This window comes from Arachis ipaensis, chromosome B2 (assembly GCF_059453495.1).
Source record: "Arachis ipaensis isolate K30076 ecotype BB chromosome B2, ASM5945349v1, whole genome shotgun sequence".
In the NCBI taxonomy this organism is placed as follows: domain Eukaryota; kingdom Viridiplantae; phylum Streptophyta; class Magnoliopsida; order Fabales; family Fabaceae; genus Arachis; species Arachis ipaensis.
Genome location: NC_142437.1, coordinates 82,683,216 through 82,710,406, shown reverse-complemented (window position 1 = coordinate 82,710,406; position 27,191 = coordinate 82,683,216). Strand labels below are relative to the sequence as shown.

The window sequence follows — 27,191 nt, the reverse complement described above, 5'->3', positions numbered from 1 at the left end:
AAGTTCGTCACAGCCATCCAATCCCAGAATCCTACTCGGAATATCACAGACAAGGTTTAGACTTTCCGGATTCTCATGAATGCCGCCATCAATCTAGCTTATACCACGGAGATTCTGATTAAGGAATCTAAGAGATACTCATTCAATCTGATGTAGAACGGAGGTGATTGTCAGATCATGGATTGAGGAAGGTGATGAGTGTCACGAATCATCACCTTCTCCATAATTAAGCGTGAATGGATATCTTAGATAGGAACGCGCATGTTTGAATGGAAAACAGAAATACTTGCATTAATTCATCGAGACACAGCAGAGCTCCTCACCCCCAACAATGGAGTTTAGAGACTCATGCCGTCAAAGAGTACAAAGTTCAGATCTAAAATGTCATGAGATCAAAATTAAATCTCTAAAAGTTGTTTAAATACTAAACTAGTAACCTAGGTTTACAGAAAATGAGTAAACTATGATAGATAGTGCAGAAATCCACTTCTGGGGCCCACTTGATGTGTGCTGGGACTGAGACTAAAGCTTCTCACGTGCCTGGGCTGTTTTGGGCGTTCAACGCCAGGCTGTAACCTGTTTCCGGCGTTGAACTCCAACTTGTAACGTGTTTCTGGCGCTGGACGCCAGACTGCAACATGGAACTGGCGTTGAACGCCAGTTTACGTCATCTATCCTTGAGTAAAGTATGGACTATTATATATTGCTGGAAATCCCTAGATGTCTACTTTCCAACGCAATTGGAAGCGCGTCAATTGGACTTCTGTAGCTCCAGAAATTCCATTCCGAGTGCAGAGAGGTCAGGATCCAACAGCATCAGCAGTCCTTTTTCAGCCTGAATCAGATTTTTGCTCAGCTCCCTCAATTTCAGCCAGAAAATACCTAAAATTACAGAAAAACACACAAACTCATAGTAAAGTCCAGAAATATGAATTTTGCCTAGAAACTAATGAAAATAAACTAAAAACTAACTAAAACATACTAAAAACTATATGAAATTAACCCCAAAAAGCGTATAAGATATCCGCTCATCAGGGTTTTATAAAAAAAAAAGGGGCATGTGTCATGTAATAGGACACATGTTATGGTTCGAAGCTGCTGAGTTAGCGAGTCAAGTTATAAATATCTTAAACGGATAATTACAAAAGTTGGATATATTAAAACACAAGTAATAATATATATGGAGATAAATATATATGAGTTATTAATATAAATAATATTAGTAACATAATGATTATAAGAATAAAAGATATATGATGAAGCATTTACAAAGTTAAGTTCATCAAATTCTACCGATATTTACTCATACCAGCAGATTTTGAACTGATAATAATATTTTTAAACAAATCCTTATTTTAATTAAAGCGCGTAAAATAAAATATCAATATAATAAGGGTAAAGTATATTTTTTGTCCCTGAAATTTGACAAAAGTTTCAAAAATATCCCTAAATTTTATTTTGTTTCAATTTTGTCTCAGAAGTTTTCGATTTGCATGAAATATACCCCTGACGGCTAATTTTTCAAAAAGTTTGAGACCAATTCAACAACAATTTATAAGAACAACCCTCAACACAAGCAAATCAAGCATAATTTTTATACATTATTGTGAGATTGGTCTTGAATATTTTGAAAATTTAGCCATCGAGGGTATATTTTATGCAAATCGAGAATTTTTAGGATAAAATTAAAACAAAATAAAACTTAGAGAAAAGGACAAATAGGTCTCTAACCTTTTACCCCGTGAACATTTTTCGTCCCTAACCATTTGAAAATGCTTTTAAATCCCTAACCTTCACAAAACTTGGACGGATGAGTCCCTCTGTCCAAATGCCTCCGTCAGACCCAACGAAAAAGTCTGATATGGCTCCTGTTCTGATGACCTGGCATCACGGGTTGACATGTGGACTGATGAGTGGAAGGCTACTTTCGAAAATTGGATAAATAAGTCCCTCAACTTAAAAACTACACCATTTTATGTTTGGCCCTAATCCTTAAATTGATTGCGTTTCTTTGTGTCTGCTGGTGGTGAGGAGCTCTACCTGCATCAACAATGAGTGCTAATGGAGCATCATCAACATCAAGAAGAAGCTTCAGCAGAGTAAGACAAGAAAATTCAGCTTCAAGCTCAGTTCCTTGTGTTGTGCATGCCAGAGACCTAAAGGAATGTATATGTCAAGGACGATTAGCAACCCGAACAGAATCTTCTTGGGTTACCCATTCTATAAAGTAAGATAAAAAATTTGGGGATTTTGTTCTGAAATGGTTTTAGATAGTACATAATTTTGGAAATTTTTGACAGGGAAAGCAACCGCATTGCAAGTTTTTTGTTTGGGTCAATGAGCATCTTGCTAGAATTGGAAGCAATGGTTGCATCTCTGATAAAAGACCTCTGGGTGAGAAAGAGGTTGAAATTGTTGAAGAGGAAGAGGAATTTGATCATAGGATGGCTGTTCTGGAGGAGGGTACTGCTTTAGAGAAGAAAAAAACCCATTAGCTTATTGTATTAGTATAATTGTATGTGTTGTTTTTGTTGATTTTTATGTATGTAGTGCCTGAGAAATGAATTCTAGAAATTAGAATAGAAAAATGGGTTGATCCAGGTTTTTGTTGTGTATTAAAACATGCCATTTAGGCAATTTATGTATCCTATTATCTAAATGCGATATTAGTATGTTGTTGAAGTTATGTTTTCAATATCTAAAGAAGCTTTGAATGATTGAAGAAAGTAGGCTTAAAAGTTGTATACATAAACACATAACATAGATTGAAAGTTATATAAACATCTTTGCCACAGTCAAATTTTCTAAAAGCTACCCCAAAAGAACAAATCTCCTAAAGTGTATAGTTTTATGAAGCTTAACATCACAAAAGTAAGTCTCAAACTCCTAACAAGTTTGCAATAGTTTATATAATCCTAAGAGCTTCCAAAAAAAACAAGCCTCCCAAAAAAACAATGTTGCCACAGTCAAGTTTCATAAAACCTATTACAAGGCATAGTGGGATGTCCAAGATGACATATTTCTTCACTTCTTTGGATTGATGGAGGGTGGATTAGGGATGAATTTGAACAGTCTTGTTGTAGCTGTGCTTGCTGCTGCCAATGTCTCCCTGGTAGCTGCTATACTTGGTCCAGGCCTGACTTGAGATGGTTGTGGGACAGGTGGAGCACCTTGAGATTGAGGTTGTGGTGGTGTAGGCTGGCTTGGGGTGGGAGTGAACTGGGGCAAAGTGGAGCAGGTGGTCTGAATATCTTCTGCTTGGGCCTCATTTTTGAAATTTTTGGCTAAACTGTTTGGTGAATTGTAGATGGAACTTGAAGTGGAGGCCTAAATGGTGTTCTTCTAGTTACAGGACCTAGCCTCACTTGGTCTGCCATTAGAGCTAGTATTGCAGATCTTGGTGTTGCTGCTACAGATATGGAAGGAGTTGGATTCACAACACTTGAAACCTGGTTGTCGTATATAAGAAAGTATTCATGAAATTTAAGGTAAATAACAGTTTGAGGGGTCAACATTTCACACTAATAGAAGTAACTTACAACTGGAGTGTGTTGCTGGCTATTGTTAATGTGATCTTGGCTAGATGGAGCCTGGCTAGATGGAGCACTTTGGATCTTAGGAGCATCCTGTCCCTAACATTACGTTAAACAAAGAGTTAAATCACGAAGCAAAACCAATTATTCAGATTACTACTTAAATACAGTGCTTACATTCTCATTTAGTGCTGACTATGATAGTGGAAGGATAACTATTGATTGACTTGTGCTACCTTTTTTGGACTTCTTGATTTTAGGTTTCCGGTTGGGGTTAGATGGAGCATCCTTGTATGTCTTGTAATTATGTCATGCTACACCACATTTCCTTTGCAGCTGGCTTCTTTGGAGACATAACTTTTTTTCTTTCCCTTCATTACTCTCTGCCTTTTGCTACCATTGTCATCAGCACTGTTATCTTCTTCGTCACTGTCACTTTCAAATCCGGGTGGTGGAGGTTTGTTGGGCTCATCCTCCATACTCTCGTACCCATCATCAGATGACAAACTCTGAAGATCCACCAAAATCTCTTCTGCGACAGGACTGTTACTTTGGTTTCCAACATCCTCCATGATCTCAGGCTCATCAACAGGGTGGTTAAAGTATAAAACTCGTCTGTTTCTGTATTCTTCATTTTGTTCTCTCGCATTGTATTAATCCCTGCATCCCCTGTCAAAATATGCAGCCCAGACTCAACATCAGCACTCCTTGGATCATACCAATAAACTGTCTTGTATGATTGGTATCCCAAGCCCTTAAACAGTGTGATCAAGTCTCCGAAATTCACAAAATCCAGGTCCATTTCAGGAAACTTCTCTATCTTCCCATTTTTATAATCTAGAGAACCATTACTTTCTCTCACAAAATTACCTCCATGGTGGAAAACAGACACCACAAACACATCAACCATCTGAAAAATAAAAAACAAAAACAAAAACCAATGATCATGAAGTACTCTTTTCACATATCAAAAAGTAATGTCCTTCAAATGACAGAAACGAAAATCACCCCAGAAGTTTTCTTTGCCCTAACAGTTAATCAATTTCAAAGAAAAAATCCCAATACTTTTTTTACAACACTATCAACATGCACGTTTAGTCCTTTCACAACACAGTTCATACTTGCATAAGCATTGAACCTGGCAATCCACTAACTAAGCAACACAATGAAATCTTACATTCGGTGACGAAGACAGCGAATTAGACAACAATGGAGGCTTCTCCCTCTTCGACAGCCACTGCACGCCGCAACCGTCTCAGCCTGGGTAGTGGTTTTTTTGGAGGAAGAAACAGAGTATGTTGATCGTTGGTATTCTTAGGGTTTAATGAATTCAATAAGAGTGGTATGGGTGAAATGGGTATTGTATACAACTTAAGGGATGTGAGTGTATGTAAGGGCCAAATGCAAAACAACGTAGTTTTAGGTTGAGGGACTTATTTGTCCAATTTTCGAAAGTAGCCTTCCACTCATCAGTCCACGTGTCAACCCGTGACGCCAGGTCATCAGAACGGGAGCCACGTCAAACTTTTTCATTGGGTCTGACAGAGGCATTTGGACGGAGGGACTCATCCATCCAAGTTTTGTGAAGTTCAGGAATTTAAAAGTATTTTCAAATGGTTAGGAACGAAAATGTCCGCGGAGTAAAAGGTCAGGGACCTATTTGTCATTTTTTCTAAAATTTTAAGAGTATTTTTAAAATTTTTTGCCAAACTTTAAGGACAAAAAATATACTTTAACCCATATAATAATAATAATAATTTTATCTTTTCACAAAATATCTCATTATAATAAAAATTATATAAAAAATATAATTAATTTAAACTTTAGTTAGCATAAAATTCATTAGGTAAAATATTTTATTATAACAAAATTATATAATAGTTTTAATTAATCCAAATTCAAATGATAATAATAATTATAAAAATTAATTTAATTTTACCTATTAAAATAATTTTTAATAAATAATTTAAATTATTATAATAAATCATTATTAATTTAAATTTTAATAATTATAAAATTAATATAATTATTTTTTAATAAAATAATTTTTAAAAATATAAAATTTAAACTTAATAAAATAAATCATAATGTATTTATATTTAAATTTTAAAAAGATACTAGATGTTACATAAAAAAACCTTTCATTTTCCTTCGTGCAAAATTAGAAAGTCACCATTTTTGGGACACTGTTTAAAAAGAAGCTGAATGTGGGTGGAATTGGATTTACAGTAATTGAATTTATTTATATTTTAATACTATTTTTATTTACTCTATTCATATTAGTAATTCCAAGCTGGCAAGAACCCTACCATGTAGGACGCATTGCAAATGGCATCTCCCAAAATTTAACTTTTGGTCAATATTGTTAGACAGAACTAATTTTTTATGGTTAGTCTTATTCATATTTTTTATGGTTAGAATTGTGAGTACTTGAATTTTTCATAATCGAAAATAGTTAATTATATTTATAAATCATAAACGCTCGATCCTAAACCCTATTAATTTGTAAAATGGTTATAGTTCATGATTTATAAATGATAATTTATTTATATATCGATCATTAGTCATATATCATAATGCTATTTACAATTCATAAATATAAAATGTTTAATATTATTAAAGGATAAAATTAAAAGTTATTTTAAAGTTAAAAGTAAAATTTAATTAAATTAAACATTAAATAATTTGATATATGAACTGTTATGTATATACTAAAATCAGCCACTAAAATCAGCACCAGTATAAAATATATATTAAAAAAATTAAATCACATATGTATTTATACACAAATACATTGATAGCTAATTTTAGTAGTTGATTTTAGTGTACGAATAATATTTTTATTGATATATTAGAAACAAAAATGTATAATTTATTGTATATGTATTATATTTTTTCTTCATTCTTTTTAAATTTATTTATTTCTATAAATAAAATATTTTTTTAATTTATTTAAAAAAAATTCGAAGTTTATTTATTAGTCACTTTATAAACATGAGTAAAAGTTTTGAATTTATAATATAATTTATTCCGTAAAAATTTATTATTATTTTACTTGAATTGTTAATTCTTCTAAAAATAATATATTATTTTTATCTCTAATATTTTCATTTTATTTAAGTTGCTAATGTTATCCTACCATCAATTTTATTAACATATCATTAATGATAAGATGAATAATTTAAATATTAAAAATAACTTTAAAATTTATTTTATATATAAAAAATAAAAATAATACTCTACTCTTAATTTAATTTATATATGTTTTCTAATTAACTAATTGAGATTTGAGAACTTGAGGAAGACATAGAATATGCCTAGCCCAGGGTTTATTCTCAGAGCAAGCACAATAGACTTGGGAATATACTGTGTTTGTTGTACCTTAGAAGGCTATAATTTATTTTTGTTTTACTTAAAACAATGATGTTATTTCAACTTTATTTGATTGTCTACTTGACTAATATCACTTTTTCCTCGTTTTCTTTTTTTATTTTTTTAAAGATTTTATAAGAAAGCATAAATAATTTTATATTTGAATCTTATAAAAAAAATTATTTATCAATTATATTTGGTATAACAATATAAATTTTTATTTATTTACAGATACTTTACTGAGTTATCGTGTCTTCATGTGAGACACATTTCGAACACAACACTCATCAACATTCGTTCAACACGCGTATTTACTGTGTCCACAACTGTGTCTTAATAAAAAATAAAAAACTCTTCGCCGAATATACTTAAATACACCTAAATACTATCATGTATTCTTAATATGTATTCATGAAATAAATTTACAAATAGTATATATTAATATTATTAAAACAAAAATTATTTTAAATACTTTATATAATTAAAATAAGATACTAAAAATAATTAAAAAATTAGTTTATATTTTAATATCAATAAAATATCATAATATCATTACGGTTTATTTAAAAATGACTTTATATTTTATATACATGCGTGTCCTTGTGTTTTATAAGATTTTAAGATTTTAAAATTTGTGTGTCGGCGTGTCCCGTGTCCGTGTCAATGTATGTGCATTGTAATGTGAAAAACATTTAAAAGATCTTTTGAAAAAAATATATAAATTGTAACTTTTAAAAAAAATATTTTTTTATTTGTTTAGTACTTTTATTTGTACTACTAAAAATTTACTAAATATACTAAATATAAAAAAAAATTCATTAAAAAATATTTTTATCAATTTAATCAACTTAATAACATCCAAATAAGTATATAATATATAAAAAATTAATTAAATATTTCAGAATTTAAGTTAAAGACATTTAGTCATTTATACGCTCGTCGAAAAAGATATTAACTATTATGAATTTAGATCCTCTAAATTTTAAATTTTTATTTTAAAAAGTAAAGTGTGATCTTTCATCTTTGAATATTTTCTCTGTTATGTTTTCTCTTGATCCCACTTATAAAATAAATAGTGAAAAATTACACTTTATTTTTTAAGGTGAAATCTAAAATTTAGAGGATCTAAATCTAACTATTATAATATATGAATATTAATAGAATAAAAAAAATTATAATAAGTATAACAAGGTAAGAAACTTTAGAGGATGTCAAATAAAAAAAATATACGATCATATATATATATATATATATATAAAAGTATATATTATTTTTATAAACTATTTTATACTTTTTATGATATAAAAAATAAATTTTTTATTTTTCTCTTATAAAAAATATAAAAATAATATATATAATATTTTTATTATTTAATATTATAAAAACTATATATATATATATATATATATATATATATATATATATATTTACAGTATTTCCCAATTCAACAGGTTAAGGACTAAGTCGGTATTGAACTCTATTTAAGAGTTTATCTTTGGTCAAGAGATTGCTATATATACAAGACAAAATTCAAACTTTCAAAACTTACTTAAGTAGACTAGTGAGTTAACCAGTGAATCATCCAACTTGATTATAAAACTAAATTATTGTAGTTAACTTACTAACTGATGATTGCAGCAGCCCATCTAATGCCAACGGAGAAACTCCAAAATCATAAAATGATAAACAAAATTGTTATTTATATACTAAAAATTTGTTCAAATTTTAAATACAATATTTTTTTACATAACTAATAAAATACTCTACGTAATTAATAATAATTTAAAAATTAAAAAAATTATTTTATTTTATACATTAAAAAAATAAACTAACAAAATATTTATTTATGAGACTTATTTAAAATTAATATTTATTTATTAAATTAAAAATAATATATAAAATAATATATTTTAATATTTTTTTAAGTATTCTTAATAATAATAATAATAATAATAATAATAATAATAATAATAATAATAATATTAATATTATTATTATTATTATTATTATTATTATTATTATTATCAATTTGTTATTTACTTTGTCTAAAAAGGGTCGATCATTTATATTATAACAGCTTGTTTCGAATTATTAACTGAACCACAGACATACATGCTTGAATCCATTTATGCTACTTCGATTTACACAAAATTTTTGATAATTTGATTTGGCCTGATTAGATTTAATAGAAAAATTGACAAATCGAATAAATCTCATTCGATTTATATAAAGATGTACATTTCAAAAATTAATATAACATTTTTTGATTTAGGTGATTGGTATAATTTAAAATTATATTAGTTTATTTTTTATTTTATCCTAATTTTACCTTATCAAATCATAAAATGTAGGACATGCTTACAAAGAAAGGAATCACAAAAGGTAATTTAGCCCTTTTCCAATCTCCAATACTACGCCACTGCCACTGAACACGAGATGCTATGCAGCGTCGGTATTCGACTAATTTTTTTATATATGTAAAAATGTTGGGTATAATTTTTTTATATGAATTTTAATTTTTTTAATTTTTAACTAAGAAATTAAATCTTTAAATTTAAATAATAATAAAATTTTTTAAAAGATATGAAGATCAGATTTCTTAAATTTTTATTTTAAATTTTTTTATTTATGTTAAAATAATTTTTTAAATAAAATAAATTTATAGGTTTAATTTACAAATTTAAAATTTTTTTAATATTAAAATATAAATTTATATATTTAAAAAATTTTAAAATAAAAAAATAAATTTAATCCCTAAATTTGTATATTAAAAAAAAATTTAAAAGTCACAAATTTTATACTCTTCACATGAAAAAAGCACGTCAAATTTTCATATGGTTTAAAATCACCATCTCCAACCATCCAATCCAAAAAATCAAATCACCATTACACACAAAATAAAAACCGACAACACCCATTCCGTTTATTCTTCCTTCTCGTAAAATCTCTGATTCATCTTTTCCTGCATAATGGGAAAAAAAACTGATAAAAGCCACTGGAAGACGGTTTTGCCCCTGTTATTTCTGTCTCTGTTCTCCACCGTCGGATCATTATGGTCGTCCTCCAATCATGGGCGAGCATCATCAACAATCCGATTCCAATTAGGAAGAGATACGGGTGGGGAGAGGCTGGTTCCGATGCGGGCAGGTGCACCCTTCAAGATCGCTCTGTTTGCGGACCTCCATTTTGGAGAGGCCCAGTCAACAAACTGGGGACCAATTCAGGATGTAAACTCCATTAAGGTGATGAACACAGTGCTAGACGACGAAACTCCAGGTGAGGTGAATACTCTAGAACTTACTCTATTATCTTATTTCAACCTTTTAAAATTCGGCTTGAGTTGTCACGAGCAGATATGCTCCATACATGACAAGTCAAACTATTCTTACTCATTTTCTATTTTGTTGGTAATAAAACGGAAAGAGTACATAAAGAGTACGCAAACATAATAAAATTGTGAAAGAATAATAAAAAAAATGAAAAAATTTCATTGATTGTTAGATTTGATTAAAATTTATAAACTATAAATGTAAAACTAAGTATATATAGAGCATTGGCTTATGAAAGATAAAAACAAATAAAGATAAGATAAAGATAATATAAGATAAAATAATAAAGACTAAAATTATAATTGAATTTGTGTATTCTGTTGGGCTGAATTTTTGTACCGTGAGACGTCTTTATTGTTGTCATAGGCTAAGGTAGAAGAGTGGTTTAATAGTTGGTTAATTGATTAATTGTTGATTTAAATTTAAGAGTGAATATCCAATCTGACTTTTCGGCTCCAAATAAAAAAGAAAATACCTTTTTCGGCCATGATTTTACTTTTATGGGATTCCTGTGTCAAAAAAATATTGATATGAAAGCTGATCAGTCTCATAAAAATAAAGATGAGAGACAAAAAATATATTTTTTTTATTAAAGACCTTGTTTTTCAAAGTATTTGTGATGGCTATTTAGGATTTTTATTCTAAATTTTTTTAATCTCCCTGATGAAACTGTTTTACTTTTCGGATTAAATAATTATATGTTAAAAATGAATTGTTTAATAAATTTTGGTTTCATATGTTTTGGAATTTAACTTAAATATATTATAACTATTAATTATAAGATTAAATATAATTCAGTGGACGATAATAAATTGCAGATTGCTTAGTATCATCTTAAGCTAAGCACAAAGATTCAAACAAACAACAAAAAGACAATGTGTTTTAGGTATAACAACTTAATTAAATGAAAAGCATGCTTCATGATAAATTTGTTTTAAAGATTTAAATGTAAGGAATATATAAATTAAGAGTTTAACTTTAGGGTAAAGTATTAAATTGGTCTTTTATGTTTGGGCGTAATTCTGTTTTTTATGGTATAAAGTATTCTATTTGAATCCAAAGTCATTTAGCTTCAATTTAGTCCCACCAGGGGTCAAAGATAAATAATTAACGAAATGTCCTACAATACATAAGAACAAGGTCGATAATCTAGAGAATAAGTACAAGCTTCAACTGCACAAAATCAACCATGAACATTTATTTATCATTTTTCCTATAATTAAAATGAAATACTTTCTATAAAACTAAAAAAAAATGTTTAATACATGTATTGATGCATCCAGAGTTGATTTTGTGCCTCTGGAGCTTGTACTTATTCTCCAAATTATCGACTTTGTTCTTATACTGCTGTCATGTATGACATTTTGTTAATTATTTATCTTTGACCTCACGGTAGGACTAAATTGAAGCTAAATGAAATTTTTTTGGATTCAAATAAGACACTTTAAATTTTAAAGATCAAAACAGGATTACGCCTAAACGTAGATGACTAATTTAGTACTTTACCCTTAATTTTAATGTATTGATAGTATAAACTATTTTAAATAATTATCCAATTATATCCTTTTTTTAGGACCATTCACGTAAATAATATAAAAAATAATTATTTTTGATGACGTGACATTTCATGATTGGATACACAGGTAAAAAATACAAGGATATGAACATGTTATATGTGATGCTTGAGTAGTTACATGTTTAAATTCCAACTATGCTAATAACTTAGGAAAAGTTGTTATGGATTTATTGAATAGAACTGCTTTAGTTCAAGGTAGCTATGGATCTTTTCTTGCCCCCTATGTCTGTGAATTAATTTTCTTTATGATCATTTATAGGTTTCATGAAAACCAAAGGCTAATGAAATTATATGACAGATTTTGTGATATATCTTGGTGATGTGATTACGGCTAACAACATAATGGTTGCAAATGCAAGCTTGTACTGGGATCAGGCAATCTCTCCTACGCAAAACAGGGGCATACCTTGGGCCAGTGTATTCGGAAACCATGACGATGCTGCTTTTGAGTGGCCATTAGAGTGGTTCTCAACACCTGGGATTCCTCAAATCCGTTGCCCTCCAACCGAAACTTTTTGTTCAGGTACTCGGTAATACGTTTCAGATAATTAAGGTTCTTGTTATTGTACAGTTTCTTGATAGGGAATTGAAAATATAATCATAGTATATGATCTTTAATACATTCGTAGAAGTAGGTTGATCTGGTTTGTGTAGAGTTATGAATATTTCTCTGAGGATTAAAGAATAGGTTGTTTGTAATTTTCAAAGAGAGAAATATTAGGGAGCCAACACTTTTTAGTAATATTATCCAATATTTTTAGCTAACATTTTAATTTTATACTATTAAAATTAGGATTTGAAGTTTAAGATTTAGAATTTAATACTTAAAATTTATCTAAATAAGTTAAAATTGAATAAAAGTACTTTATTTTTTAAAAAAATATTTTTTTTTAACTCAAAAAAGTCCATCCAAACTAACACTTAGAATATTGGCAAGTGTCAGCCAAAATTGATAAATTTTGTTGGTCATGTAGCATTACTCAATCAGGTATAGTTATCTAGTTAGCTAGTAAAAGCACACAAACAAGTTACAAGTGCATGCAAACACTCATAGGGACACAGTTGGAGGAGAGGCACTTGAGCGAGAGATACGTGAAGAAGCTAGTGACAAGACGAAAAATTCATCACGTCAGAAAACTTGTCCACTGAAATCGCGTTTTAGTTGCTGAGTTTTGGTTACGTTTAATAAATTCAGACCATGCTGATTCAGATTTGATCATTTTCAGGAGAAGAAGGATGTTTCAAAGGAACAGGACGACTTGAACTACTAAAGAACGAGATCAAGCACAATGGTTCTTTCTCTACCTATGGTCCTAGAAATCTTTGGCCAAGTGTCTCTAACTATGTCCTTCAAGTTTCATCATCAGAGGATCCACAATTGCCCGTGGCTTTCCTCTACTTCCTTGATTCTGGTGGTGGTTCGTATCCGGAAATAATATCTAGTGCTCAGGCAGAATGGTTTCAGCAGAAAAGCAAACAAATTAATAGTGATTCAAGGTAGAATAAAGCATTGCATTTATATTCGGATAAACAGTTTTTCTTCTGGTTTCTTATTTGTGTTTTTCAATTAAGAACTCTGATGCACGGACACTAACACAACACCAGACACAACACGAAATATGAGACACATAAACATACGAATTTTAAATTTTTACAAGACACGAGAATACATGTTAAGATTGGTGAGTTTTAAATTCTTACAGAATATTTAAAATATTTTCATGTTTTAATAAATAATAATATATGCTATTTTTAAATTCATTTCAAGAATACATGTTAAGAATAAGATTCGAGATGTAATAATTAGGTGTGTCTAAGCATCTTTGAAAAAGAATTTTTTATTTTTTATTAAGATACGGTTAGACAAAAAAAACACGCAAAATGCGTATTGATAAGTGTCTTGTCCAAAATATGTTCGACACCCAGATACGATAAGTCAGCAAAGTTTAGTGCTTCATAGATTAAGAAAATAACTAGAAAATAGTTCTTTGATTATCATGTTTTCTCTTGTATTTTTCTCATGACTCAAATGAAGCATATATTATTTGTAATTGGCAGGGTGCCAGAGATTATTTTCTGGCATATACCGAGTACGACCTACAAGACCGTCGCTCCCAAGCTTACAATACAAAAACCTTGTGTCGGTTCAATTAACAAGGAAAGTGTTGCATCTCAAGAAGCTGAAATGGGTATCATGAATCTTCTTGTGAATAGAACTTCTGTCAAGGTAAGTTCTAAGCCATCTTGGTGAGTTGGAAATAAAAAAGTTGTAGGATTATGACTAGTTAAGTAATACACTTCTTATTAACCAAGTAATACACTTCTATCTAGTTAAGTAATCTCTCACAAAGAAGGATGAAAGTATCTTATCATTGGCCTGGTTGCGTTTTAGGAATAATAGCAAAAATTTATCCTATAATCTTATCATATGTTATAATTGATTAAATCTCTTCTCATCCAAATGCAAACATCGTTAAGATTGGTGAGTCTTTTGCTTGATTGTTGATTTTATTTTGAGAAAATGGAAAATATTTTTTTTAGTGATACTTTATTAATCTTGACCATATAATAGGTATAGGGAGAAAAGTATGTACATATACACAATCTTTGGGATTTAGCAGAAGCATCCCAAAAGATTATAACCCAACCATTATAGTGCCAAGCTCCCTCTTGTCAGCTAAAGAGTTGTCCTCTATACTGTGGTATTATTAGATATATAATTATTCATGTGTCTCCACCTGATAATTTAAGTTTTTAGGATATGATTTCATGATAGGTATCCCGTGCAAGCTTATAACAAGTCCTAGATCTCATTCTTCTCGTGGATATTTGGTAAAGCAACACCTAGTGGTATTGAGAACCAGAAATTTTTGTGTAACTTAGATGAAAGTAAGTTTGATATTCTAATTTATTTAATTTGAAATTCTTTTACTCTAAAACCTTTTCTTTCCCATGAAGAATTTAGATCTCCAACCTACTAAAATTGGGTAATCTTTAAAAAAAGTTTAACTTTCCGAGTCATTTTTCCGAGCAACCATTCTCTTTAATCATAAATTGAATGGATTCTTTAAGTCCCAGTGCCTTTGCTTTACACACGGATGAAGTTGCACTAATCCCAGTATCTCACACAACATCACCAAATGTAAGGCTCGTTTGGTTAGTGCCTCAAAGACATAACATCTTAGAGGAATGACATTAGTATCTGTGTTTTAGTGTCCTCTTCTACCTTATCTCTTGTTCCAAAATCCAAATGCAGCATTTCTCAATTCGAACCCCCTCGATTTTTGAAGTACTCTCAACCATCTCATTACTTTTATCCAATTCTGTAAACATTTTATCAGCATAAATATAGGATACTCCTAATTTTCTCACATAATATCTTTTCATATACATCAACATCTTCAATAATTATTTAATTCCTTAACATCCACGATGCCTATATATAACTGTAAAGAACAAAATGATCCATTTCTTTTGTTTCACACTATAAATTCTGATTTTAACTACAGACCAAAATAGTTACTGTGATTATTTGGCATTACACACACCAACTTTAACCAATTATAGCAACCCTTAATTTTCCAGGAGAATTCGCAATGCAAGAATAAATGGTTATTAGTTTCCTCGATGATAGAAATAGGTTTCTATTGTTTATAGGAGGAGATGTAAGGAGTAGATAAGCTGAATTTTCACTACTTAATTCATAATTGTTGCTGGTTGGCTGCTAGTTAGCTCTTTTAAGCTAGTTTAGCAGGTTAGGAGCAGTAGTTCTAGGCTTAACTACTGCCTATAAATTCTAGGGGTTAGTTAGTTCTAGTTAGTTTTATTCAGTTTGTTAATTTAGGAGAGGAAAATTCTCTCCAGAGTTGATTAGATCCAACAATGTATTTTAATTAGGGATTGTGATTTACAATCCCTAGTTCATCAATAAAATCCCCTAATTCTGCTAGCTCTTAGTTCCTACCAACTATTATCAGAAGTCCATAGATCTTGGTACTTGTGGTGAATGGTGCAACCACGATCACACAAAATGGAAGGGAGATTGGATGTGATGGAATTGCGTTTTAACTGATTTGAAGACCTGTGTCGCGCGTTGCAGGAGATGCTGCAGAGGACCGATGCACGAGTGGATTCCATGGAGCGAGGCGCTCCAATCCACCACGACCGGAGTTCTCCGGCGTTGCACCAGGCCGTCGCCGGCTCGGAAGGAAGCAGAACCGCACCGGAGTAGTGGTGAAGATTAGAACTCCTGATATTTCGAGGTGAGGACGCGATGACTTGGATCGAAAGTATAGAGCAGTTCTTCCTGCTCAGAGCGGTGCTAGAGGAGGAGTGGCTCGCGGTGGCGACGTTCGCCATGGAAGGCCGCACGTTCACATGGTTTAGGTGGTGGGAGGCGACAAGCTCAGTGCTCCAGTGGCAGTTCCTCAGTGTGGTGCTGCTATGGCACTTTCAACTGGCATGGCTATAGAGTCCGTATCAAACGCTGCTGAACCTGAAACAGTCGAATTCGGTCCGGGACTATGTCGAATCAGTTCGTGCTTCACGCGCGGCCTTTCCGCGGAATTGTGCTGGAATTGCTAATGGACCTTTTCTTGAACGGCCTGAAATTGGAAGTGGGTGAAGAATGTAAACTGTTTCCATATCAGTCAGTGGATGAGTTGATGGAGTTGGCACAAAAGGTAGAAAATCGCAACATTGCCTTGCCAGGAGTATCAGGACACAGTAAACCACCGACTTCCAACTTTGTCATTACCAATTCACCTGCCACCAAAGCTGTGCACCCTGCTACAGCGTCTGATTCTGCAGATCATAAGGGCGTAGAGTCAATGATGAATCCCTTGCGATGGCGCAGATTGAGACATCTCAGCAACGAAAAGTATCTGGCGAAGTGTGCCAGGGAGAATGTTTCTTCTGTGTTGAACTGTACTCAACGGACCATGTATACAAGAGCAAGGAGTTCAAGCTGCTAATCATGGAAGCAGAGGCTAAGGAAGGAGACTGGTTGGAGCACGAAGTTGTTCTGGACATAATAGAACAACTAGAGCTCAAACTTTCATGTTCCAATCGCCACCATAGGTCGTTCAAGGTGTGGGCTGAGGTGAAAGGGCATCGAGTGACGGTGCTGGTTGATTGTAGGGCCTCGGATAACTTCGTAGCACCAGAAATTACAGCAAAATCGGCGCTGGTCATAGATACTACACCTAAGTTCCGAGTGAGGGTGGCTGACCATCAAAATTCAGGGGGACAGGACAGATGCAACAGAGTAACATTAAGCTTCCAAGGGCTGTTCATAACAACGGATTTCTACCTTTTTTGCATCGAAGAATCGGAGTTTGTTTTGGGGATGGAATGGTTAGACAAGTTGGGAGTCATTAGAGCAAGTTTTAAGGATTCTTGGATCAAGATACTCAAGGGTGGGGGCCTTTAATTTTGAAAGGTGACCCAAAACTGTGTTAAGGTGGGCTAAATTTACACTCGGCTTCGATTGTAAGTGTGCCACAGTTGATACATACAGTGTTGGACGATTACGAGGTAGTCTTTCATCCACTATCAGGGCTACTGCTGCATCATTCGCATGATCATGCTATTCCCTTAAAAAGGAAGGAGCTGTTGTGCCTAATATTAAGCCTTACCATTTTTCATATCACCAAAAAGTGATAATTGAAGAAATGGTTACGGAGATGCTGGTTTTAAGAATCATTCGGCCTAGTATAAGTCTGTATGCTAGTCCCATCTTGCTGGTCAAGAAGAAAGATGGAGGTTGGAGATTTTGTGTGGACTACCGCGCTCTAAATGGGATCACCATAACGAATAAATTTCCAATTCTAGTCATTGATGAGCTTTTGGACGAGTTAGCAGGGGTGTCGATTTTTTCCAAGCTTGATTTGAAGTCCGGGTATCATCAAATTAGGATGCGCGATTAAGACATTCACAAAACTTGCTTCCAGACGCATGAGGGACACTACGAATTCTTGGTAATTCCTTTTGGCCTAACCAACGTGCCGAGTTCTTTTCAAGCTTTGATAAATGACATCCTTAAGCCGTTGCTTCGGAAGTTTGCATTAGTCTTCCTCGGTGATATCTTAATCTACAGCCGGGATGTCGAGAGTCATGTCGTTTCACTTGTTGCAAGTATTTTGCATTATCACCACCAATAAGCTTGTGTTAAATTCCAAGAAGTGTACATTTGCGGTGGATTCAATGGAGTATTTGGGCCACATAATCTCGACTGAAGGGGTGGCTACAGACCCTAGCAAAACAGCAGCCATGCTTACTTGGCCAGTCCCTAAGGATGTACGTGCCTTGCGGAATTTTTTGGGCCTCACTGGGTACTATTGGCGGTTTGGGCAAGGATATGGCATCATTGCCAAACCATTGACAGATTTAACAAGAAAGAATGCTTTTAAATCGAACGCTAAAGCCATGGCAGCCCTTCCCACATTGGCTGTCCCAGATTTTTCACAAGAGTTTGTCATAGAGACCGATGCCTCGAGCGAAGGGTGGGGGCCGTGCTGTCTCAACAGGGGCGCCCGATTGCATTTCTAAGTCAAGCATTGTCACCAAGAGCGTGTAAAAAATCAGCTTACGAGAGAGAATTGATGGTAGTGGTGCTTGCTGTCCAGAAATGGCAACATTACTTGCTGGGAAGTCATTTCATGGTGCTAACGGACCAGCGGAGCTTGAAGTTTCTTACCAAGCAACATTTGATGGATCCGGCCCACCTCCAGTGGACAAAAAAGTTGTTGGGCTTGGACTCCGACATCAAATATCGGCCGCTATTGGAAAATAAGGCAGCGGATGCTCTTTGGCGGCAAATGATAGCTAAGGCTATCTTGGTAGTGCACATAAATCTTTGGGATGGTATAGATGCTAAGATAAAGGAAGATCCAGAGATGTAAAAAATGGTGATTGCCTTGTAGTAGGGGTCTGAGGATTTCCCTGGTTACTCCTCAAGGAAAGGGAAGCTGTTCTATCAAGGAAGAGCAGTGTTATCGGCAAATTCGGCTCACATACCCTCCCTGTTGGCCAAGCATCATGACAGCAGGATGAGGGGCCATTCGGGGTACTTTTGTACATACAAGAGGCTGGCGGTAGAGGTCTATTGGAAGGGGATGCAGCGATGGGTGAAGGATTATGGACGCTTGTTTTATTTGCCAACTGAAAAGAGATTTGGTAGATTCTTGTGAGAGAGAGAGAGAGAGAAGAGAGAGAGAGAGAGAGAGAGAGAGAGAGAGAGAGAGAATTCAAGAAGAGAGGATATTTGTGATTGAATGCACCACCGAATTTTACACCAGACTTTGGTTTATATACAGCTATGATAAGCCTCTCTTTACAACACACTCAACTTCACTCTCAGCGTGGCACTACTCACTAACAGACTTCTAACGTGTCTAACTAACTCCAACTTAATGCTTTTGACTACTACTTACTCTCTATACTTTCATCCCCCCTCAAACGAAGGCATTGAACATCTTCAATCCTGAGTTTGCTTCGAAAGTCAAGGAACTTTGTGGAAGAAACTGCTTTGGTCATTATGTCTGCAATTTGAACATCACCAAGGATGTGTTTCACTGCAATTCTGCCAGCAGCAACATGATCACGAACAAATGCCAAGTCAACTTCAAAGTGCTTTGATCTAGAGTGCCAAACCGGGTTGGCAGACAGGAGCACAGCGCCAGAGTTGTCACAATACACTTTTGGAGTTGGACCTGTGATGTGAATTTCACGTATAAGCTTTGTCAGCCATAGCAATTCTGCTACAACAGCCGCAATACCTCTATATTCCGCCTCTGTACTTGATCTAGAGACACAGTGTTATTTCTTAGAGGACCAAGAGATAAGATTCCTCCCCATATACACACAATAACCAGCAGTAGACCTCCTATCTTCAATATCTGAAGCCCAGTCTAAATCAGTGTACCCAGTTGGAGACAGGTCAGAGCACCTCTGTAAATGCAAGCCCAAGGAAGTGGTTCCTTGTAGATACCTTAATATCCATTTCACTGCCTTCCAATGTGATTCCCTTGGTGACTGCATAAACTGACACACTTTATGCACCGAGAAAGCCAATTCGGGTCTGGTGATAGTGACATATTGCAAACTCCCCACTATAGAGCGGTACAAGCCAGCGTCGCCAAACAAGTTGCCATCTTCCGAGGTCAATTTCAGATTAGATGTCATGGGAGTAGGAGAAGGTTTACATCCATCCATTTTCACCCTCTTCAACAAATCATTGATGTACCTTGTCTGGGAAAAAACAAGACCACCAGTGGTAGTCTTGGTGACCTCGATTCCCAAGAAGTAAGATAGTTCACCCATGTCTTTAAGAGAAAATTTGCTATTAAGCTTTGTTGTGATGTCCCGAATTGTTACTGAAGAGGTTCCAGTGATGATAATATCGTCAACGTACACCAGTAAAAAGGTAGTGGAATCAGAAGAGTGCCTGACAATTAGTGATACATCATACTTGGTGGGGGTGAATCCCAACCCATGCAGTGCATTAGAGAGCTTAGTGAACCAAGCTCTTGGCGCTTGTTTGAGTCCATATAGTGATCTGGTGAGTCTACAAACCACATTTGAGCCTCCAATTTCAAATCCTTGAGGCTGCCTCATGTAAACTTCTTCATGAAGGTCGCCATTTAGGAACACATTGTTGACATCAAGCTGCCTAATGCTCCAGCCTTTTGATAGTGCCAGTGTCAAAACCAGTCTTATTGTTGCCGGTTTAATAACTGGGCTAAAGGTTTCTTTGAAATCAATTCCATCCCTCTGACTGCACCCTAAAGCAACCAGCCTTGCTTTATATTTGTTGATTGAGCCATCCGCATTGTATTTGACTCGAAATACCCATTTGCTACCAATAGCATTTCGGTTCTGTGGCAATTCTTCAAGTCTCCATGTATTGTTTCTCATTAGTGCTGTATACTCTTCTGTCATTGCTTATCTTCACTTGGGGTCACTCAATGCTTCTCTTGCTGATGTCGGTTCAAGGCTCTTTTCAGTGTTTGCTTGAAAGGCCTTCGGTTTTCTGATGCCATTTTTCGATCTCGTAATCATGTGATGGCTACCTGATGGAGGTTCCTGTTGGTGTAAGGGTGAGGGGTCAATGCCAGGTTGCATTAAGGATTGAGAGTGGTCAATGGATAAACTAGTGTTAAGTGATGGTGACGGTGAGGGAGTAAGGTGGGTAATAAGAGAGTTGGGAGCAAGGTTTGTTGGTTGAGAAGGTGGAAGGCACACAGTGGAAGGTGGTGGCTAGTTTGGGAGAACAGGAATGGAAGGCAATAGGTGTGGATAGGAGATTTCTCCTTTAGTGGTGGAGATGGTAGTCTTCTTGGAACTGTACATTTCTTGTAACAAGAACCTTTCCTGTTTTTGTTAAGCATTTGAATCCCTTATAATGAATTGCTGGACCAAGATACACACAGGGCTCAGATCTGAACTGTAATTTATTAGTGTTGTAAGGTCTGGTGTTGGGATAGCAGAGGCAACCAAATACTCTGAGCATGGACAAAGAGGGACTCTTTCTAAATAGTTTTTCAAAAGGAGATCTGAACTGCAAAACTGGTGTGGGAAGCAAGTTTATGAGCTGAGTAGCTGTGGTGAAAGCATCTCCCCAATACTTGATAGGCACACTGGCTTCAGCTAGTAATGATAAACCCATTGTAGCAATGTGTTTATGTTTCCTTTCGGCAGCACCATTCTGTTGATGAATATGTGGACAAGAAAAACGATGCAAGATACCTTCTTGTTTGAGGTAATTAGACAAAGCAATATACTCCTTTGCATTATCCGATTGTATACATTTAATCTTTGCATTAAGTTGGAGCTCAACCATTTTCTTAAATTCAACAAAAACTGACTGCAATTGTGACCTATTGTGTAACAAATAAATCCATGTAAATTTAGAATAGGCATCTATAAAATGAACATAATATCGGGCTCCTTTTATTTCAGAAATGGGTGCTGGACCCCAAATGTCTGTGTACAAAAGTTCTAAAGGTGAATGGATTATTGTTTCTGACTTAGGAAAGGGAAGCTGTTGTGCTTTTCCCATACAACAAGCATTACACAATGAGTTTGAAGCAGTGAAAGGAATTTGGTAACTTCTAAGAATTCGAGTAAGAACATCAGAAGAGGGGTGTCCTAATCTAAGCTGCCAAAGCTTGAAATTTGACAGTCCAGCCACTGTTGCAGCATAAGCAGCTGGTGAGTGTGCTTTATTGGTGACAGCAGGTCCAAAGGAGTACATTCCAGCTTTAACTGTTCCTTGGAGAAGCGTCTCCTTGGAATCCTGAGATTTCACTAGACACGTGTGAGGGTGAAACTCAACCCAGACATTATTATCACATACAAATTTATATACACTCAACAAATTCTTTTTGATATCTGGTACATGCAGTAGTTTTTGCAATTTAAAAGTGTAATTAGAAGAAAATGGTTTGATTAATGAGCTTCCAACTTTAGTAATTGGCAAAGAATTTCCATTACCTACAATAACCTGTTCACTTCCATTGTAGTTGCTGTATTCAGGCACATTTGATGGATCTGGAGTCATGTGGTATGTTGCACCTGAGTCCGGGTACCAATTTGGATCATAAACTGTGGATGGAGCAGCTGCCATTGCAACATTTGCCTGAGCATTGTGTCCACTGTTCTAGCTTACATACTCTTTATTGAACCTGTGCCAACATTCCCGTGCTAAAATGCCCTGGTCTTTCACACACTTGACACACTAATCTGAAGAATTGGCCTCTTCCTCTTCCAGAACTTTGGTTGAATCCACTTGTTCTTCCTCTGCCTCGCGGAGCATAGCTACCTCTTGACTGAAAACCTCTTCCATTTTCTCTTCCATATCCTCTTCCATTATAGTTGTCAGGTCTTGTGTAATTGTCAGTTCTTCTTTGAGTTGCTGTATGAGTCAGATTTGCTTGAATTGAGCCTTTCTTGAATTTTTCAAACCATTCCTCTTGTGTGAGTAACAACGCTTCCAGCGCTCCTACTGAGATTGGATTATCTCTAGCATTTATCGAGGTGATGAACGAACAGTACTCTTCTGTTAATCCAGCAAGAATGGCTTCAACATGAGCAGCTTCATCCACAGGATCTCCAACAGAGATCAATGAATCTACAGTTTTCTTGATTTCAAGAAGATAATCATTCATGGAACCTTCCTTCTTTGTATCACTCAGCTTGCTTCTGAGTTGTCTAATCTTGGCTTAAGTTTGCGAAGCAAAGAACATCTCCAATCTCTTCCAGATCTGATGTTAATATGTGCAGCCTACCATTCGTGCAGTGAATGATGAATTCATTGAAGTTAAAAGCCAAGATTTCAATAAAGCATCTTGCCTTTTCCAAGCCCTAAATTCTGCAGTGCTCTTTCCTCTTTTTTCATCTTCAATATCGAGTTGAACTGTTTTGGTATGTTGTCTCCTTTGATGTGATTGATGAGATCATGACCTTCAATCGTTGCTTCAACTTGCTCCTTCCATGGCAAGAAATTTTCTTCATCTAACTTGATTGCAATCGGATTTGAAAAGCTGTGTATCACTTCTGTGCTGTTTCTATTTGTTTCTGGTTCCTCCATTTCTGCGCCCTAGGCTCTGATACCATGAAAAGAGATTTGGTAGATTCTTGTGAGAGAGAAAGAGAGAGAAGAGAGAGAGAGATAATTCAAGAAGAGAGGATATTTGTGATTGAATGCACCACCGAATTTTACACCAGACTTTGGTTTATATACAGCTATAATAAGCCTCTCTTTTACAACACACTCAACTTCACTCTCAGCGTAGCACTACTCACTAATAGACTTTTAACGTGTCTAACTAACTCCAACTTAATGCTTTTGACTACTACTTACTCTCTATACTTTCACCAACAAAGCAAATACGTCGCGCTTAAGCCAGTGGGACTGCTGCAATCCTTGCCAATTTCGGAGAGAATATGGGATATATCACTATGAATTTTGTGGTCGGCTTGCCTAAGACAAAGGGCATGGACACCTTTTTTGTGGTAGTCGACTGGTTGAGCAAATATGCCCACTTTATATCGTTATCACACCCTTTTTCTGCCAAGGAAGTGGCTGGAATTTTCATTAAGGAGGTGGTAAAGCTTTATGGATTTTCGAAATCCATTATTTTTGACCGAGATAGAGTTTTCATGAGTAGATTTTGGTTCGAATTATTTCAGGCAGCGGGCATGAAACTGAAATATAGCATCGCGTTCACCCACAGACGGACAGGCAGACAAAGGTGGAGAATAGGTTCCTCGAGACATACTTGAGGTGCTTTGTGGGTGGATATCCAAAGAGGTGGTTGGAATGGTTACCAAGGACAGAATATTGGTTTAACAGGACCTTTAATGCTTTAGCATGCACTACCTCATTTCAGGCCGTTTATGGGGTGCCTTCCTAATTTTGTTCCGAGAAGAGACATACCCATCGCAGGTTGAGAAAGTGGCTGCACTGGCAGCGATCAGAGATGCGGTTCTAGCTGACTTAAAGCAGCATTTGATGCAAGCTAAGTAGAGAATGAAGCAAATAGTGGATAAGAAGAGAAGGGAGTTGGAATTCGGGATAGGAGACTGGGTGTACCTCAAGCTACAACCTTACCAAATCTGTTCCTTGGCTCAAAGGATAAATGAGAAATTGAGCCCTTGCTTTTATCAGCCTTTCAAAGTGCTAGAGAGGGTGGGCCTAGTGGCATACCGATTGGTGCTGCCGAACGGGTGCAAGCTCCACCCGGTCTTCCATGTAAGCAAGTTGAAGAAGGTTGTCCCGGCATCACAGCAACTGCATGTTTTTCCACTAGCGATGGCAAAGGATGGCGAATTAATGGTGCAGCCCGAAGGTATTTTGGCATCTAGGTTAGCGGGGGATGGCTCCTTAGAATACTTGGTTTGTTGGCAAGATCTTCCATCATGCGAGGATAGATGGGAGGAGGCTGTCGCGCTGCGACGCTCTTTTCCCGAGTTCCACCTTGAGGACAAGGTGGTTGTCCAGGGGTGAGTAATGATAGGAACAGGTTTCGATTGGTTTATAGGAGGAGAGGTAAGGAGTAGATAAGCTGAATTTTCACTACTTAATTCATAATTGTTGCTAGTTGGCTGCTAGTTAGCTCTTTTAAGCTAGTTTAGCAGGTTAGGAGTAGTAGTTCTAAATTTAACTGCTGCCTATAAATTCTAGGGGTTAGTTAGTTCTAGTTAGTTAGAAAATTCTGTTCAGTTTGTTAGTTTAGGGGAGGAAATTCTCCCCAGAGTTGGTTAGATCTAACAGTGTATTTCAATAAGGGATTGTGATTTACAATCCTTAGTTCATCAATAAAATCCCTTAATTCTGCTAGCTCTCAGTTCCTATCACATCCACATCACAAAACACAAAATTTCTAAGTTATCATTGAAAGGAAAACATAACTTCACATGGCTTAATGTAGAAAGATAAATGGGCATTTGATTTTAGTTTTTCATTAGTTTAGGTGTTATTGGAGCATTAAATTTTAGGTATAAGATTGTGATTCTAATTACAACATACTATAGGGATTATGAGTTCTCACTTGTTTAATACCTAAAGCTTTACTTATAAATTTTATATTATTATGCTTTTTTATTGAGACGTTGCTTGAAATTCCTGGAGTTTTATGTGAATAGCGCTCATTGCTGATAACAAAACCGTTTTGAAAAGATTCTTTGTAGTCAGTCATATCTTGAAAACACATTCACGTGGTACTCGATGAACATAGAATAATTTCTCCATTTTGTTGCACTATTTGATCATCCTTTAAATGAGATTCTTAGATGTTCCTTTTTATCCATTATCTTATTTTGTCCAGTTGTTTATTTTGTTAATTTTAATTTGCACTTGTTTAGCATCCATCTGCTATTGGACCCACAAACTGAATCCATTTACCTTGTTTTACTTCAGATTTTAATGTATTTTTTTCTTTTAAGGATAGAAATTTATAAAATTTGTGAAACATCCAAGAACATACGTATGCCACTTTGCCACTATAGCTCACAACATAATACAGCCGGAGTTCCCAACAAAATAGTAAAATGTATCAATGATGTCTTCTTATGAAAGTTAGATATTTTAATTTTGGCCTCTCTAAATTTTGTTAAGATGTTAGTCCTTCTCTTTTACTGTTGGCCCCTTATAGCTCCAAATTTTGGTCATTGTTAGCATTTTAAAACATATTTTTGGTCTTGTAAAGTGCTCTTAGTAGTTTTTAAATCATCAAAATATTTGACACTAATATATCTAGCTTTAAAAAAAAACACGTTAGAGTTACTAAAACTAAATCCAAAGCAACTCATTTACTGCAATTACAAAAGTATTTAAACTTTTTAACCTTTCATAAATTGCAGGCAATATTTGTTGGACACAATCATGGCTTGGATTGGTGCTGCCCATACCAAAAACTATGGCTATGCTATGCAAGACACACTGGCTATGGTGGCTATGGAGATTGGCCTAGAGGAGCTAGAATTCTAGAGATCACTGAGAATCCCTTCTCTCTAAAGTCTTGGATAAGGATGGAGGATGGACAAATGCACAGTGAAGTTGGCTTAAGTTGAAGGTCCATCATCTAAGTATAGAAAATGTTTAATCAAAAGTAAATACTAAAGACACCTATGACTTAAAAAAGTAAATACACTGGAAAATAAACGAAAATTGATGCTAGCAAATTTGTAAATTTGTATTCTTTGCGGGCATACGTGTGCACGGGATTGTAGATATACATTCTTATGTATCTTGTTATTGAATTCACTATACATATTGTTCTTGTGTGGTGAGCATTGTAGGATGTATAACTCGTTTTGTCCAGGTCTAAACTCGCCTTCGCTTGAAATGGATAAGGTATAGCTCCGAGAAAATCAGTGGCAGTGGATACCTGCAAAAATATTCCAATGCTCAAGTAAGAGTGAGAGAAGAATAGTGTATATTCAGAATAAATAACATACTTTTTTCCTTATTAGAGTTTCCTAACATTTTTGTTATAGGCAGGTTACAACGTTGACCTAGTCTATTGGCAACTGCTCCTCAGTCTTATCTGAAACTTAATGAAATAAATATGTTAAATTTATAATGCATGTGTGAAAAGGAAGATGGCCTTTTGTTCAGCTAGTCAGTTTTTGATTTATAAGTATAGTGGGTTCGAGGTATAATGGACAAAACATAGCTCCCAAGCTTAACCTAGGAAAATTTTAATAAAATAGGTTGAATTTTTGTGACCTATAAATCAACATTTTGTAATAATGTGGGCAGCCACCTGATGGAGGAAAATCGTCGGTTAGGAATTTTCACAAAATAAATCTCGTCGAAGTATAGATCCAAACCAACAATTAACCCTCAATCAAAGTTTAATTTGTTTGTCACTTAAG

General features: G+C 34.7%; 1 protein-coding gene and 1 pseudogene across 1 annotated transcript; one reads left to right on the top strand and one right to left on the bottom strand.

Annotated features, from left to right (window-relative positions):
- Positions 1-3,284: 3,284 nt before the first annotated feature.
- LOC148574613 (uncharacterized) lies at positions 3,285-4,443 on the bottom strand (annotated as a pseudogene).
- A 5,261-nt stretch (positions 4,444-9,704) lies between these two features.
- PAP16 (purple acid phosphatase 16) lies at positions 9,705-26,634 on the top strand. The gene is made up of 5 exons (XM_016328040.3): positions 9,705-10,181; positions 12,109-12,333; positions 13,037-13,307; positions 13,869-14,037; positions 26,175-26,634. Exons 1-5 carry the CDS (start codon positions 9,875-9,877, stop codon positions 26,382-26,384), a joined length of 1,182 nt encoding a protein of 393 aa, XP_016183526.1. The 5' UTR covers positions 9,705-9,874; the 3' UTR covers positions 26,385-26,634.
- The last annotated feature ends 557 nt before the right edge of the window (positions 26,635-27,191 follow it).